At 48.5% G+C, this 16,242-nt stretch overlaps 1 protein-coding gene across 2 annotated transcripts in view; it reads left to right on the top strand.

Annotated features, from left to right (window-relative positions):
• The window catches only part of NACC2 (NACC family member 2), a 53,049-nt gene extending 37,958 nt beyond the window's left edge, over positions 1–15,091 (top strand). The window contains exons 3-6 of one of the 2 annotated variants that reach the window (XM_030461105.1): positions 7,240–7,407; positions 9,494–9,599; positions 9,859–9,956; positions 11,541–15,091. In XM_030461105.1, coding sequence (XP_030316965.1) covers positions 7,240–7,407; positions 9,494–9,599; positions 9,859–9,956; positions 11,541–12,040 — 872 coding nt within the window. In that variant the 3' untranslated portion in view covers positions 12,041–15,091. The remainder of the gene's footprint in view (positions 1–7,239; positions 7,408–9,493; positions 9,600–9,858; positions 9,957–11,540) is intronic. The other variant, XM_008497244.2, reaches the window with a different exon arrangement.
• The last annotated feature ends 1,151 nt before the right edge of the window (positions 15,092–16,242 follow it).

The following is a 16,242-nucleotide window of genomic DNA, read 5'->3' on the forward strand; positions in this document are numbered from 1 at the left end:
CCTGGGAAGGGAAGGGAAGGGTCAGCCTTTACTGACCAGCAGAGGAGGTTGGACTGGGAGCTGATCTTTAGCAAGGTGCAAGGCATCTCCTGGTGAGGAGTAGGGCCAAGGGGTGGGTTTGGAGCTGGGGGCACAGGACCAGCAGGGGAGATGCCTGGTGGGGTCACTGGTATGCAGCACTCAGTCTCACTCCTGTGGCAGCTGTAGGGCTCTGTGGTGGCAGCTTTGATCCACGGATGTTCCTGGGGCAGGGACATCTTCCTGCTGGCTTGGCTAGACAGAGCATCTTCTCACCCAGAGCTGCTCTGCCCACCAGGGTTCTGTGCTGAAATCACTGGATTAATTCTGCCAATGTTTAACTCTGGTTTGTTGGAGAGCTGGCACGCTCTCCTCAACACCTTTTGGTTTTATTTTTAAGCAAGGGAGAAGATGTGACAAATGTTTCTGTCACCTAGAGCTGTTCTGTCCCTTGTCCTGAGGACATGCTGTCCTGTCTTACCTCCTCCCATCCCAAAGACTGGGAGCCCAGATACAATCCATTTACAGTGTTATTATTGTAATATTTAGAAATATTTGCTGAGAAGAGTGGCAAGAAGCTGTAGGAAACAAACCTCAGAGCCTGTGTGCTCCCTCAGCCCTGCTTCAAGTGCCAGTGGTTGGTACCAAGTGGGTGAGGAGGAGTGGGATCAGTGGATGGGGATAAAGTCAGGGTCTCTTCCATGGCCGAAGGGTCAAGGTCAAGGTCTCCTTCCCTGGCAAGGAGAAAGGCCCTGGCAGCCCCAGCAGAAATTAGGCTGGTTTAGGGGTTTTCTAATCAGACATTTTTCCCCACATGAGCTTTGTTTTTATTTTGCTTTGCCCTTCCCCACTGCAGGACACGTGGGGAGCAGGGAGGGTTTGCTGTCAGTGCTGGGGCATTATTGCTCAGCACACTGGGATTATACCCTTGGCTACAGACTTTGCTTCCCTGCCACGGGGCCACTTGGTGCAGGAACAGAACAAAACAAGTTCAGAGGGTGAGGGCATCACCAGCCCAGGCTGGTGCAGCAGCACCTCTTGGGCTTTACCTAGTTTTTGCAGGGGGTGGAGTCATCCCACTTAGAAAAATGAGAATATGAGCAGCTTTTTGGGCATGAGAAGAAAATCTGAGCAGTGTTTTGGGTGTCACTGGAGATGCTGGAGCTGTACCATATTTCTGCTAAAATATCTCTTCCACACCAGCACTTTTCAAGAGAGTTTCCTGGGTTAAATAAGCCAGCTATAGTATCAGGCTTCCTGGAAAAGAGGGCACACACAAAAAAAAGATTTTAAAAAAAAAAAAACTAAGTTATTCCATTATGGTTTGGACTTGTACAGCTGTTTTAATTACTTGGGATAAACTGTACCCTCAAAAGGTGCAGAATAATAAAACCATAAGATGGAAGAGAGAAGCCAGCTAATCCTGCTGCTGGCATGTAGATCCCGACAGCCTTACAAAGGCCTGGGGGAGGGGGCAGCCCTTTAAAATAGTGATTGCCAAGGTTTCCAAGAGCCTCGTTTGTAAAAACAAACAAAGCCAAAGAAGAGCACAGCAGACGAAGCCCTGAATTTCAGAGAGGGCTTTTTATTCCCTCTTTTTCTTCACTTTTTCCTTCCCAAGCTGAAGCCTTGACTGAGCTGATGAGCGTGTGGTGGGACACTGGTGGCTGATGCTCTTTGCTTGCTGTGAGCATCACCCTCCTGGAGTATCACCCACCTCCAGCATCACCCACCTCCAGCATCACCCACTTCCAGCATCACCCTCTGCTCCCAAGGCCAGGCAGTGTGGGGCAAGGGAAGATGCTCTGCAGAACCCAAATCTTGGGGTCAGAGAGACAAGGAGCACATCATCCCCTTGGCCAAGGGTTTGGTGGTGGTAGAGGGAGTGAGGAGAAGGTCTTGTTGAGCAATGTGCCTCCTGCAGCAGTGGCACTGCTGTGAGGGACCAGGACAAGTGTTGGACCTGCAAAAGGAGCTGCAGATAAATGAAAGGATAACAGATAAAGGGTAACAGCTGTAGATAACAAAAGGAAAAGCCCAGTCTTAAACACGGGTGGGTGGAAGGGTGGGGTTTAGTTGTTGGTAGACAGGCTGGCAGCTTGCAGAGGGATGTAGGAGAAGGTGTATCATCTCCTACCACCCTCTGGACACCTTTATGGACCATGGTGTCACCACTGCTGTCCCTGTGCCCACCTGCTGCTCTGACAGGCTGGGAGCACAATACTAAAATGTCTCCTTCTTCTGTAGCTGGGTCTGGTTGTGGAGAGCATGTGAGCCTTGAGGACATGAGTGAGGCTTCATGAGGTTTCTAGCATCTGATCTGAAGAAAGCACAACTCCAGAAAGCATTAAACAAAAGCAAAGTATTTTTATCCTCGTTAATTACAGCGTTGTGGGCCTGAGCTGAAGTGGGTTTCAGCAGGACTTGCAGATGCTCAGCGTTCTCATCACTCAGCTCTGCTGCTCAGCAGATGCAGTTAATTCAATTTTGACAGACACAGAGCGAAGCTGCAAGAGGGTCCATCCCCCTTCCTCTGCACCCTCCCCCTTTTTTTTTTTTTTGCAGGGGAGAGGGAAGAAAACCAAAAATCTTTATGCAGCAAAGGGCTGGAATGTAAAGGCTGGGCTTGGAAGTTACGAAATCCCGAACTGAGCAAAGCACACTTCATTAAAAATTCATCTAAAATAGCCATGATAGTAAGAGTTGCGGTAATTAGCTGAGAGAATAGTTTCCTCTCCTGGCCTCTGATTCCTGACAATGAGGAAGAAGGACAAGGAACAGCCCCAGAATCCATGGGGAGCAGCTCCAGGCAGCATCCCGGCCCCAGGCAGTCGCTGGCTGTGGTGAAGTCTCTGGTTGTGAGTGCAGGGATGGCCATGGGAGCCTGGCAGGAGCAGGGAGCAGCTGGAATGAGGGATCTGCTTCCACTGGGGGGCTGGCGAGTGAGGGGTGGTGGGGTTGAGGACATAAAGTGGTGAAACGAGGATGTTGAGTCAGTAAATCACTTTTTTCTTTGGATTTTGAGGGTTTCAAGCAGCCCCACTGCTGGCTGGCTGGAGGGGAGCTGGGCAGTGCCCGTGGGTGCTGGGGGCAGGCAGCCTCTGGCCTTTTTTGGCCTTAAACTTCCAGGCCTTGGTTTCTTCCCCGTAAAACACAGATGTTTAATTTTAGGCTGGCAGATGTTTCACTCCTTGGCTGAGATCTGAAGCGCAGGCAAGATAGAGGTATTTATAAACCAGGAATACTTTTTCTGTGCTAATTCCAGATTACCTCCCTGGATAAATAGGTCACAAATCAAATCTCTGCGTTCCATTACGTTTTTATAAATGTATTATTTGTACAATGTAAACCATCCTGGCTGGGGCTATCTCATCTGTCTGTCCAGCTCTGTGTGCGTGTGTCCTCTGTGCTGCAGGTTTACATAGGCAGGGAGATGCTGGGGATGCTATTTTTGGGATAGTCCCAGTGCCAGTGGAAAATGGGCTAAAGGGATAAAAATGTTTGTAAAATGTTGCTGTTTGAGAAGAAGCTTCTTACCCCATAAAGAGCAGGGGAGAATCTTCCACATGTTTGCAGACTGGTGGTGGGGCAGATGGAGATGGTTTTGTAGCTGTTGGGGTGGACCAGGGCTCCTGACTTGTGGTTTTCATGCTGAGGCTCTGTAAACATTAATGAGGGTCTGTCATTTGGATCTTTCTCTCAGAATCCCATTCCTAAGCCAGGAGTAGCTGTTTCTTACTCACAGAATCATGGAATCAATGTCAGGTTGGAAGGGACCTCAAGGATCATCTGGTCCATACTCAGTGTTGGAGTTTATTTCCAGTAAATGGTCAAGAGGAGTACCCAGACTGATGGGAACTGTGGGTTCATGAACTATGTTAAAGCCCTGGTGTTCGAGGTATCAGGAAACAGGGAAATAAGTGAATTCCAGGGATGTGAGCAGCAGTTCCCAGCACTGCCAAGTCCCTGGCAGCTTGTTGCCCATCACCAATGAGGACCAACAGGATCTGTGTAGGACCAACAGGGTCTTTGTGGGACCAACAGGAGCTGTGTGGGTTCAGCAGCCCTGCTGCCAGGCACCTCAGGTGGGATGTGCAATCATCCTGGCAAGTAGTCATCCACAACCAAGCAGTTGGTGTGAGGGACCTCTGAGCCCAATGGCATGTTTTAGGGCCAAGAAGGACACATAGCCCTAGCAGCACCATGACTCCAGCTTTCATCTGCCTGGTGAGTTGGTTTGAGGTTGCTTCCTCAGCCAGGATATTTCCCATTCTGGACCACTTGTTGCCAGCTTGCAGCATCCATCTAAGCTGGAGATGAAGGCATAGATCTGAATAAAGAAACCAGGGCAGTGTTTGGCTGGCAGCTCTCATCCCTTCCTCTGTAATGATTTCCTGCCCCTCTCTGCTGGCTGGTAGGCTCCTTTCTTGGTGGAGAACAAAACTCTGTTAAACAATACTTCCCATTGTTTGCCCTCTCATTCAAAGGGAAGGAGCCGCTGCCCTCCGAAGATACAAATTAATTAGAAGTGAATACTATCCTGTTCTTCAGAGCACAAAGGCCAAACAGAGTGGCTTTCTTTGGAAACATGGGACCAAAGTGTCTCTTGTCTCCTGGGCTTTACATAACTGATGGGTATCTGCTGAGTGGAGGTGGCCCTGAAAGGCCTGGATCCTCACTCCCTTTTTGTTTGGTGTCGTTGAATTTGTGCTGATGCTTTCATGGAAACAAAGTCCCCAAACTGATTCATGTTTAATAAGAGATTCCGAGCCAGCGAGCCAGCAGGGCAGATAAAAACCACAACAGAGGAGTGGATTGAGTTACTTTGGAGTCTTTTTTTACCTGGAATTTTAGTTTGTTTCATGAAGTATTTGGTTTCACAGGAAGAAATATAAACTGCTCGATGGGTCTGTGTGTAGGAAGTGAAATGTCTTCAAAAGCACAGAATTTCTTCAAGGCAGGATTGTCACCAGCCAGCACAGCAGCATTGTCTTCCTGACAAAGCTGTTTTTTCTTTCGAGACGGGTTTGACACCAAATCCTTGAATTTTCTCCAGGAAGGTGGGATGAACACAGTGCTTGTGCTCATCTTTCTCTTGCCTGCCTCAGTAGTGCTGCCTTAGGATCTTGTTGGCCCAGAAACTGGTTTTTTTTATTGAGTTTTTGCTTATGGGCAGTGGTAGAGGAGTTAATATTGTCCTTGTCTGCTGGAGCTGTGTGCCATGTGGATGCTGTTTGTGTCATTGCTTCAGTGCCAGCAGTCTGGAGGCAGTGGGCAGGAGGAGGGCACAGCTGGTGGGTCTTCAGAACTTCCAGATTTCTCTTCCCCTTGCAGCAGGTCAGAAGCTGTGAGGACTTTCCCCTGCTCTGAACTCTGCCTCACTTGGGGTATTGCTTGCAACTGCTCTCCCTGGAGACCTGCAGCCTTTGGGATGGCATGGGATGGAATAGAATATTATTATATGTATTTATATATATATAAACACACACTATTAATTAATGGGATGTATTCTGCTTATCGGTGTTTGGAAGCATCATAAGTACCAGCAGGTCTTTGAGATGCTCCCTCCACATGAGCAGAAGATGCCTGCCTTCTCCAAGGAGAGGGTGCCTGGATGCTTGGGAGCTCTATCAAACAAGAAAATACTTGCAGTTGGTGTAAATTCTGTGTCCCTGGGGCTGCACATCAGCACTGCACAGCTTTGCCTGGACAGCTGGGTCGTGATGGCAAGAGAACTCGGTTTAAAAGCATCAGGTGCCTCGTGCTGCTGCTCTTTGGTCCTTAATCCCTGAAGGAGATGCTGCTCTGCCATAGTGCAGCTCCACGAGGAAGGGGCATCCCCTGGGTGTCCCAACTTTTTCAGGAGAAGGGAGGGTGGGGATGCTCCAGCCCTGTGCCTGTGATAGGATGCCATGGTGCAGCACGGCGTCGTGGGGCATGTCCTAGTTAGAACAGTGCTCCCATTGTACAGCCCTGTGGTTACTGCAGCAACAAGTCTGCAAAATTTGTTGTTTTATCTAGAGGGAGGGAAAGTGGCCCCCAGAACACCAAAATAATTGCAGGAAAAGACACCTCTGGAGCAGGGGACATTTTGAGTTCACAAACGCTTAATTGCTGTGGTTTGGGTTTTTTTTTTTTTTCTCCTTCTTTCTGTATTCCTCAATGTTGAAGCATGGGTCTGGGTTTGGTTTTATCTGTGGCACTTGCCATGTTTTCCAACATTTTTGGGGAAAGAGATGGATCACTCTAGAGCTGGGCTGCCATTTAGGATTTCTCCCTGCTCCCACCACATCCCAGTGCAGCTGGAGGTGATGTATGCCTGTGTCAGCTCTCTTCTGCTGCCAAAAATTGTCATTTTAAGCAAGTCTGTGGACTCACTGTAGATGTTCTTTAGAAAGCTAATCCTCTGTCTGCCCACAAGCCCCAGGTTTGTGTGGTGCTGGTGGGACTGCTCAGAACCTCTGGATTTTGGATGCTAATGGCTGGTGGTCGGCAGTGGATGGGATGTGATGGGATGTTGGGACAGGTCACAGCTATGTCCTGGCAAACCCCAGTCATTGGGTTTTGAAGCCACTGTTTTGGTTTGTGGGTTGAGGTGTCTCTGATTATGGAGAGGAGACATTTGCCTGCCAAAGGCAGAGTAGAAGAAGGTGCTTTGGGAAATGAATTGGAGCTTGGAGGAGGTGGCTGGTGGTGCCATGCTCAGGGGAGGCTCCTGGGACATTTCTTAGTGTGGGGGGTTCTGCAGAATCTGACTTTTAACTTCATCAGGGAAAAAACATCAAGGGAAGTAGTTCTAGTACTGTTGCAGGTATTTATCCACCTGGACAATTTATTGCTTTAGAACCCCCTGGTGATGTAACCTTCCTTTCTTCTGGGTGTGTATGGGGGACACCAGCTCCATATCCCATAGTCCTAGGACAATGCCAGCCATGCAGGGTTTCCTACTAACTTAGGGAACGTTAAAGCATAATTAGATGCCAAAAATCCCTTTTGCAGAACCCAAACATGCATTCAGGACAATCATGGTGGAGGACACCAGGAGATCTTCCCCGTCTGTCAGGTGGCATCTGCCCCACAGCAGCCCTGGCGAGTGGTTGTGCTGCTGAGGGAGCAATGTTTCCAAGGGCTACCTGAAAAAGTCAGAATCTGTTAACCTCCTGGTAACATCGTGCCTGTATAATAAACTCTCTGAATGCTTTTTCCCTTTTAATTTTTAAGTTGCTCAAGAGAAGCCAGAGCAGATCCCCCTGGAGAACCGCTCCTGTGTCCTCATCCGAAGGGATCTGGTTGCCCTCCCAGCCAGTCTGATCAGTCAGATTGGGTACCGTTGCCACCCAAAACTCTACTCAGAGGGAGATCCTGGGGAAAAACTTGAGCTCGTTGCAGGTAAGGAGGGTAATTTGCTTGGTAATACCTGGGGATCTCTTCTTGAGATGTGTTTTTCCTCTTGCTGGAGTCGTGTGTCTCGTGTGCCCTTGCTGTGTCTTTCTGGATTATTCGTCACCAATCATCTGTTCAGAAGTTCCAAGTTTCCTTTAATTTGCTGATAGAAAAATGTGTCATTAACAGGATTTATTCAATTGAATTAATTTAGCATTTTAATTGAATTCTCCAGCTTGTGTTCTTCCTGATTGGTATGGGCTGCATCTCAATTGTATTTTGATTTAGATGCACAGATCTAAAAAAAAAAAAACCAAAAAACCTCAAAGCAGAAAAAAAAAAACCAAACCCCATGGCATTATGAGATTTGCAAAGCAATGGAGAGAAAATTTGTGTCAGCAAGTAGGCTTTGAAAAAATACTGTAAAATAAAGTTTTTTAGATGTTGGGATGTTACTAACCTGTGAAATACTGTGATGGGACAGAGGAGAAAGAATTTGGTTCAGTTCTCTCACCACTCTTTATTTTCAGATTTTTGGGGTATTTATCAGGAAAAAACAGTGCTCTCTACAGGATTTATGACCATGGTTTATGGAGGTGGGAGGTGGTGCTGGTTGGCTTTTAATGGACAAAGCATGAGCTGTGGTGGCCATGCCCGCCAACAGCCTGTGTTCAACTGGGGGATCCAGATCAAATTCCAGTTTAAATTATCAAATGCAGCTTTTTTATGTTCTCCCCACCTTCAGTTTGCTGCAATGGACCTCCCATGCTGTTGGGAAGCTTTTTCCCTTGGCCATAGTGATGTTTAGTTGAAGGGATCCCACTGCCTGGGCAGGGAGGTTTAATGACCACCTCTAAAACCCTTTGTACAAAACTGGATGTGTGGCTGTGCAGTCAGCCCAAATCACTCATCCTTTCTGCTCATTTATCTCTTGGTGAGCAACTTGATTTTGTTTTCAGTCTGTAGAAGGAATCTGGGTTTCAGAGGGTACCCAGGGAGGTTTCCATCTGGTGGGGGATGGGTCTGGGGTGGGAGGCAGGAGTGAAGCGTGCACGCTGCAGCCCAGGGAACAACCACAAGTATTTATTTTGTATCTGGAATATTCATTTTGTGCCCATTTACATTTTATGTGAGACTTCTTAAAACCATCAAGTGGTGCAGGTTATTTTCACAGTGAGCTGCAAATTGGCTCGCGGCAGCTCTGCTTGATTTACATTTTTCAATCTGGAAAAAAAAAAAAAAAAAAAGCAGATTAATATCTCTAACTGATAGTGGCTGCCTCGGTTAGTTTTTATTTATTAAAGTTACCCTCAGTACTGTTTGGTGTTGGCTCTGATGGCTCAGGGCACAGCAAGCCACCTGAAGGCTTTCCTGGAAAATCAAGGAGGTAATTTTGTTTCTCCAAGTAGCTGTTTTTATATCTTGAGAACAGAGTTTGTTCTGGATCCAGATAGGACCCACTATTTAATTTTAATTGAAAGCAAATCCCCAAACCCTCTTTGTACAGCAGTATACTTGCAAACCAGGCTGACCTGCCCCTTTCAGAAGGAGAATTCTCTGCTCACCAGAAGGGTCAAGAGGTTTTGGGGCTCATGGAAACAGAGCTGTAGTGGGACCCAGAACCTGTCCTGTGCTAGACAGGGCTTTTCCTTTTGGATGTGTGTTCTACAGCCTCTTGCTTGAGAAAAGGCAAAATGGATTGTGGTTTTCTTCATTCAGAAAGAATAAATAATCTGGTCTGTACATGTGAAATCACAGAATAAAGCCTTGCACTGTGGTCTTGGCAAAAAAAATTAAATAAAATTTAAGAGTAATTTAATTTGATTTCCATAGACTTCTTTTCTCTACAGATAAAATTGGGAATTATTATTACTTGGGGCTTGCCAAGACCCAGGGGACTGTGATAACAGCCCCTGCTAGGTTTTTCCAGAAATCCATCCATCCCTGCTGGGCTTCAGCAGCCGGGTGGGATGGAGATGCTGCCTCCCACATCACCGGGGTGGTGGCACCAGCCAGCCCAGGAGGAGCAGGTGTGGGTGCTGCCAGTCAGGCCAGGGTTTAATTCTGAATTCTCCCTCTCCAACACCTCCAGGCTCAGGTGTTTACATCACCCGGGGGCAGCTGATGAATTGCCACTTATGTGCTGGTGTCAAACACAAAGTCCTTCTGAGACGTCTCCTGGCTACCTTCTTTGATCGGTACGTGCTCTCCCTTCCCGAGGGACAGAGTTTGTTTTCTGCTGTTTCCATAGATAATTTTGGGCAAGTGCTTCACCCTCTGCATGCACTGCAGTGGTTTCTGTGCTTTGTCTCAGCAATGCTTGCACCTGAGCACCCAGTTCCTTGCAAACCATCATCTGATGTGGTCCCCTCCGTAAGGACCCCGAGGGGAGAGGCCGAGGCCGTGGGTGTCCCCTGGTGTCCCCTCTGTAAGGTTCTCCCTTTGCCTTTCTTGCAGGAACACGCTTGCCAACAGCTGTGGAACTGGAATCCGGTCCTCCACGAGTGATCCCAGCAGGAAGCCCCTGGACAGCAGAGTTCTGAATGCAGTCAAATGTAAGGAGAGAGATTTACTGCTGCTCTCTTGGAGGAGCATGGCCAGAGCAAAGCTGAAACCTAAGCAGGGAAAGCTGTTGCATAACATGGGAACTATAGGTGGTGCAATTAAATCATAGGGAAATTGATTTTATTTTATTTTGCATCATTTTGGGGAGGCTGCGTGGAAGATTTAATTAATTTTTTAAAAAATATATATATGTTTGGAAGTATCTTAATGGAAAACAGTTTTGCTTCTTGGCTGTTTGGCTGTGTTTTCAAGCACTGATTTTGCAGTTAGTTGTTTTATTGGTAGGTAGTCTAAGAAGGAAATCAAACTTTTGGTTTTGGCAACATTCAGAGCTTGATAACACTGAAAGAGAGGTTTGGAAACCCTGATGCTGTTGAGCCCATTTACCATGGGCTTGGTATAGAGTGGGAAGCAAAGCATTCTCTCAGCCTGACTGGATAGTAAATCTTTATGTAGATGTTATTGCACTGGAAATGAAACTCTAGGCAATTTTTTACTGTTTTCTTTTTAATTATTTTTAATATTTGGAAGGTAAATCTTTCCTCTCCCTAGCTGTGGCTGTGCTGCTGAACACAGCCACCCACTGAGGTCTGTGGCACCTGGAGGAAAGGGCTAAGGTGGCAGATGGCAAAATACGGAAAGGCAAAATCACCAAACTGTGCTGTCAGTGCTTGCCTGTAGCTGGTGTGTGGTGATGTCCTGAGCAAGCTTCACCCTGCAGAGCCCTGGGGCTGGACCTTCAGCCTCAGCCCTTGCTGAGGCTTGCAGAGAGTTCCAGACGTTGGAATGGCATTGCTGTCCTGTGGCAGTGTCTGTGACAGTCCAGTACTGTCCAGTGACAGTACACTGCCATGTGTCAGAGGTGACTTCTTACTGCCTGAAGGTTGCAGAGGAACACCCTGTGCACACCTTGTAGTTGACAGTTCCTCCCCATGCTGCTGTTGCTCCATCACATCAGGAGTTTGGTCCCCCCAGGGGAGGATCAGGGCTTCCCCAGTGCAGGGACCAGCTGTGGGATGTTGGAGCAGGTGCCCTGGTGAGGCTGGAGGTCCATGGGCAGCCCTGGCTGGCCCTGTGGTGCTTGATGTGAGGTGTAGGACAGGTTTTTTGGGCAGTCTCCTCTGCTGGGTCAAGAGCAACTCTGATGTTTTTTACAGCTGCACCACTGTGGCTGGAAGAGCCATGAATGGCTCTGTTGAGTTCACCTTGACCTCTTTTGTGTCCATCTCTGCTTTTGGCCCTCCCAGCATGTGGTGGCCATGGGTACCATGGGTCCTGTAACCAGGAACATGGATCCTCTGGAGCTCGCTGGGTCCCTGGAGAGTGAGCAGTCCTTCTCCAGCCCCCATCCCTCTTCCACCTGAGATTTTTGTGCTTTCTTTTTTTTTTTCTCTGCTGTGTCTGCCTCAAGCTGAGGAGTCCCTGTCTGTATGTCTCTCCTGGAGAGAGTTCTGCCCCTTGGGTGAAGCTCCCCCTGAGGTCTCCAGGGGCACCTCAGAGGCTGCACTGCTGTGGCCGCTGCCTCCCGGTTGCTTCCCCCTCATCCTCAGCTCTGTCTATCCCTGTCTTTGCAGTGTATTGTCAGAATTTTGCCCCGAGCTTTAAGGAAAGCGAGATGAATGTCATAGCAGCCGACATGTGCACCAACGCCCGCCGCGTCCGCAAGCGCTGGCTGCCCAAGATCAAGTCCATGCTGCCAGAAGGGATGGAGATGTACCGCACGGTCATGGGCTCCACCACAAACAGTGTCCCCCTGGATCCTGAATTCCAACCCAACACTGCTCAGGTCTTTGAGCAGCGAATCTATGCAGAAAGGAGAAGCGATTCGGGAACTATAGTAGCCTTGAGAACTAACACGGTGAACGTGGAGCTGAGCAATGGGTCCAGCCAGTCCTTCGAACACAGCGAGGAGGCTGAAGGGGCAGGCTCAGTGATCCAGGAGGCAGCTGCCACGGATGCTCTGGCATCGGATACCCAAAGCACTCCCCAACCTTTTGAACAAGGTTCGGGCTCCTCCAGCCGGCCCGAAACTCCTGTGAGAAGACAAGATGGTACTTATGGAGGGACTTTATAAAGAGAGCAAATGTTTCGTGACCTATAAGGGATCTGTAATACTAAAGCTGCTTGCATGCGTTACTAATACAAAACAAACAAACAAAAAAAAAATGTGATCAAGCCACTTACCTACTGAACTGCTACTGTTGCCTGAAAAAAATGTGATTTTTATTCTGCTTGTATTTAAAATTTATGAAGGAAATAATCGCATTCGTTATACTGTAAACGACTAGGTCTGTGGCGACCTACTTAAAAAAACAAAAAAATTGGGCTCCTTTTTTGATATTCCTGAGGTTAGTCTATAAGATTGTAGCTTTTTCTTTTTCTTTTTCTTTTTTTTCCTTTCTCTTTTTTCTTTTTCCTTTTAAGAAGGGGAGGAGAAAAGCTAGCCACCACCCCCCCCCAAACCACCATCCTCCCATCACCACCCCATCCATTACTCAGCTCAGAAGTAAAGCCATCGTTAACCTTGTCCTCTAAAGAAAGTTTTACTGTCACTTAACAGGAAAGCAGAGGTGTGTTAGGGTACAGGTGCTGTGACTGGCAATGTTTGTCTCGAGCAGAAGGGCTCTGGCCAAGTGGGACAGGGTGGGGGGGATTGTTACAGGCTTCTGGAGCCCCTTGCTGTGGGGCAGGGTGCTATGGGGCAGGATGCAGTGGGGCAGGGTGCTGCAGAGCAGGGTGCTATGGGGCAGGGTGCTGCAGAGCAGGGTGCAGTGGTGTCCAGCTGGCGCTGGGGGCTCGGTGCAGTTGTCTTGGGGAGTTTTTTCCAGTTCCCCAGAGCAGGGATGGTTCCACAGGAGCTGAGGCTTACAGGTGTCAGGAGGGCTGCATGGGATGCAGGTGGAAGGCCTGGCTGCTGGAGTGGTTGTTGTCGAGTGGTTTTTTGTTTGGTTGGTTTTTTTTTTCCCAGCACAGCTGGTTTTGGATTCCCTCTCCATCCCAGCAACTCCTTTCCCTTGGCTTCTCCTCGCTTGCAGCTTCACATCCCCCATTTTTAGGTGAATGGGCTCACATCACCCCACTGCACCCCATCCCTGTGGGCAGGCAGATGGGCTGAGACCCACGGCCACTTTCTGGGGGAGGAATTGTCCCCTCAGCCACCTGCAAAGGGTTTTGTAGCCACATCTGAGCACGGGAAATTCATTGTTCTTGTCCACAGAGCTCCTGGCATCAGTTCCCAGGGGCATCCTCACAGGAGGCAGAAGGTGCTGCAGCCACCAGTGAGAGGCTGAACACCCCCCTCCACCCCAGGCAGCCAGGCTCTCACTTGGTAATAATTTGGAGTGTATTGGGTGCAGAAAGGTTTAAAAAATTTAACAAAATGATCTTTGTGCCCTTTTGCAAAGCGGTTTTGCAGAGGAGGAAGTGTTTTGCCTCTTGCTCACCCTCTAGACAGGCACTCCTGGAGAAAGTCCAATATGACATTTTGGGGGTTTTTTTGGGGGTGAAACCTGCTGTCCCCAGGCTGTGCTCTGGCTTTGGTGGCCTCAGGCAGGGGGATGCCAGGGCCGGGCTGGGAGATGCTGGGGCTGGGATGCCCCAAGGGATGTGGCAGTGATGTGAAAGCCAAGTGTGGCATTTTTATTTTTATTTTTGGTTCTTATTTTCACTGTGACTGGACAGCCTGCTGAAGTGGTCTTTACAGCTTGTTCTTGAAAAAGCTTGTGACTATGAACAAGTGCAAGGTGCACAGAGTCACTGCTGAAGGCTGCCCTGCCTGGCTTTTCTTTCCTGCCTTGGTTCCTGGATCCAGACATTGCTTTGCTCAGGGTTTTCTTCCTTCTTTGCATTTCCATTGGGAAAAGGGGAGGGGGCAGAGGATAAGCCCAACTTTTGGCCTTTTGTTTTGTTTTCTTCCATACTTGAAGCAGGGTTTTTTTTGCATCCTGATGACAAAGCTGTCCAGTGCTTTGCCTCTTCCACTGCTCCTTGCCTTGAGAGAAAAGAAAATCAACAATATTGGGTGGTTTCTGCCTCACATCTTGCTCTGCTCTTGATTTTATTTTTTGTGTGTGTGTGGCTTGGGTGCACTGAGATTCCCCATCCTGGGTGCCCTGATAGGGAGTGGGGGGGCTCATGGTGCCCCTCCATGCTGCAGGGGAATGGGGTGAGCACAGCCCAGGGCTCCACTTGCACTTTGCCCCCCTCAGCAAACAAAACTTGGGCTCTCAGCAAAGCCTGGAACCCCTGCAGCTCACCCTGCAGCACCAGGGGAGGGGGACAAACCTGAGCAGGGGGGGGGACAGAGAGCTGGGCTCGGGGTGAGCTTTGTCCCCAAGGCATCCCTGAGGTGATGGAGAGAGCCTCTTCCTGGGGGTGTCCTGTGTCCCCATCCCCTGGCTGCTGGGGTCCAGCACTGGGGCAGCAGGGATGGGATGGAGGGGTCTGTTTTGCTTGAGGACCCCCCCACTCCAGACCTTCCCCATCTCCTCCCCAGAAGTTTGGGTTTGCCAAAAGTTTGAGGCAAACTGGGAAGCGGCTCCGGAGATGAAAAGTCCTTTCTGTGTGTGTCTGTGTGCATATAGAGGTAGATAGATTTATTTTAAAGATATTGCAAAGGATTCCTCCTCCTTTTTGGCACTTGCTGGGGTTTGGGGAGCAGCAGAACCCCCCCCTTGGGGGTTTACAGTTGGCTTTAGGGATTAATTCTGGACCAAACCCACGCCCAAAGCGAGGGCCCGGCCGGCGGGGCCACCGGGGCAGCAGCAGAAGTACTTGAATGGTTTAGGACAGAGAGTCTGAAGAGAGTCAAGTTGCACAGTGAAAATATATATATTTTTATACCTAGCACAACTTCCTGTATATTTTTGGGTTGTTTTTTTTCTTTCTTTCTTTTTTTTCTTTTTTTTTTTTTTTTTTTCTGATTTGGGTTTATTTTATTATTATTATTATTATTAGGAAGGCAACCTTCTAAAATGTGAAGGGCGTTGGGTTTTGTTTTGTTTTGTTTTTCCTTATCTGGTAGATGAGGGCAAGCATTTTGCACTAATGTTTCCTGTGTGTGGAGGATTAATGATATGTTTGAAAATGTTATATGGGAATGATTGTATTCTTCTGAAAAAAAAAATATATAAAAAGAAAAAAAAGTAACCCCTTTGAAATACTGAATGTAAGGTGAGAACAGAGCAGTCCATCGATTGTATGCGGCTTTCCTGAGTGCCTTAGAATTTTTTGATCATTTTTTTCCAAGGAAAACAGATTGAGACGATCAGATCATAACCAACTCCTTCCTCCTCTTTGTTTACGACACTATTTTAAATTATAGAATTTTGGGGCTGCTTTCTAATGTGAATAGGAAACTGCATTCATCTAGGTCTGGTAGTGTAAAATCAAAGCATCAGTATTTATGGTATGTCTGCACCTTTATTCTTATGCTTGACTATTAGCAATATTACATGTATATTCTATATCTAAAGTTATACCAAGCACCTTTAACAAGAATGGAGTGTAAGCATCCGAGTTACCTGCAGCTGCCATATAGTGTAGAGCCAGCCCTGCTCATCCTCAGCCCAAATTAACACCTCCCTCCCCCAGCTGCTGCTCTGCCCAGGGGCTGGGGGGCTTCTTCTCCTGGTGGTCCCACCTCTCAGCATCCCTGTCCCCCGGGATGGTGACCTGGCCACACTGACACTGGTGCAAGCAAGGAGGGGGCTGGGGAGGGGAGGGATGGGGAGAAGATGGGGAGTGGCTCCTTTGGGACACCAGGATGGTTTGGTTCTTCTAAAGTGGGGTTTCACCCTACAAGTGGGACCCCAGAGGGGGGAACAGAGCAGGGTGGCAAGGAGCCATCCGTGGGTGACATGCAGTGGGGTCCCCTCCTTTAGTTGGGCCACCCAACCCCCCCACCCACAACTGGAATTGTCCCCAGCTCCCCCGGTGTTGGAGGGCACAGAGCATCCCTGCCCCCCCTGTAACCCCCCCAATCTCCCTTCCCCCTGGGGTTTTGCTCCCATCGCTTGTTTTTCTGGAAAAAAAATTAAAAAAATACAATAAATCCCCACTGTGGGCTTCAACTGCTGTCCCAAGTGTTCCTGCTGGCTGAACCCCTGGGGCTGGGGGGGAGGGAAGGGAGTGGGGGGCTCCCTGGGCTCTCTTCCCCCCACCCTGACGAACGCACTCACATTGGAAACCCCTCAGCTCCTCCGGGGAGGTTCTTCCACTGTAAAAGTGTTTTGCACACAAAAATTGTCATTTTTATGTCAAGGTTAAAAAAAAATA

This window comes from Calypte anna, chromosome 17 (assembly GCF_003957555.1).
Source record: "Calypte anna isolate BGI_N300 chromosome 17, bCalAnn1_v1.p, whole genome shotgun sequence".
In the NCBI taxonomy this organism is placed as follows: Eukaryota; Metazoa; Chordata; class Aves; order Apodiformes; family Trochilidae; genus Calypte; species Calypte anna.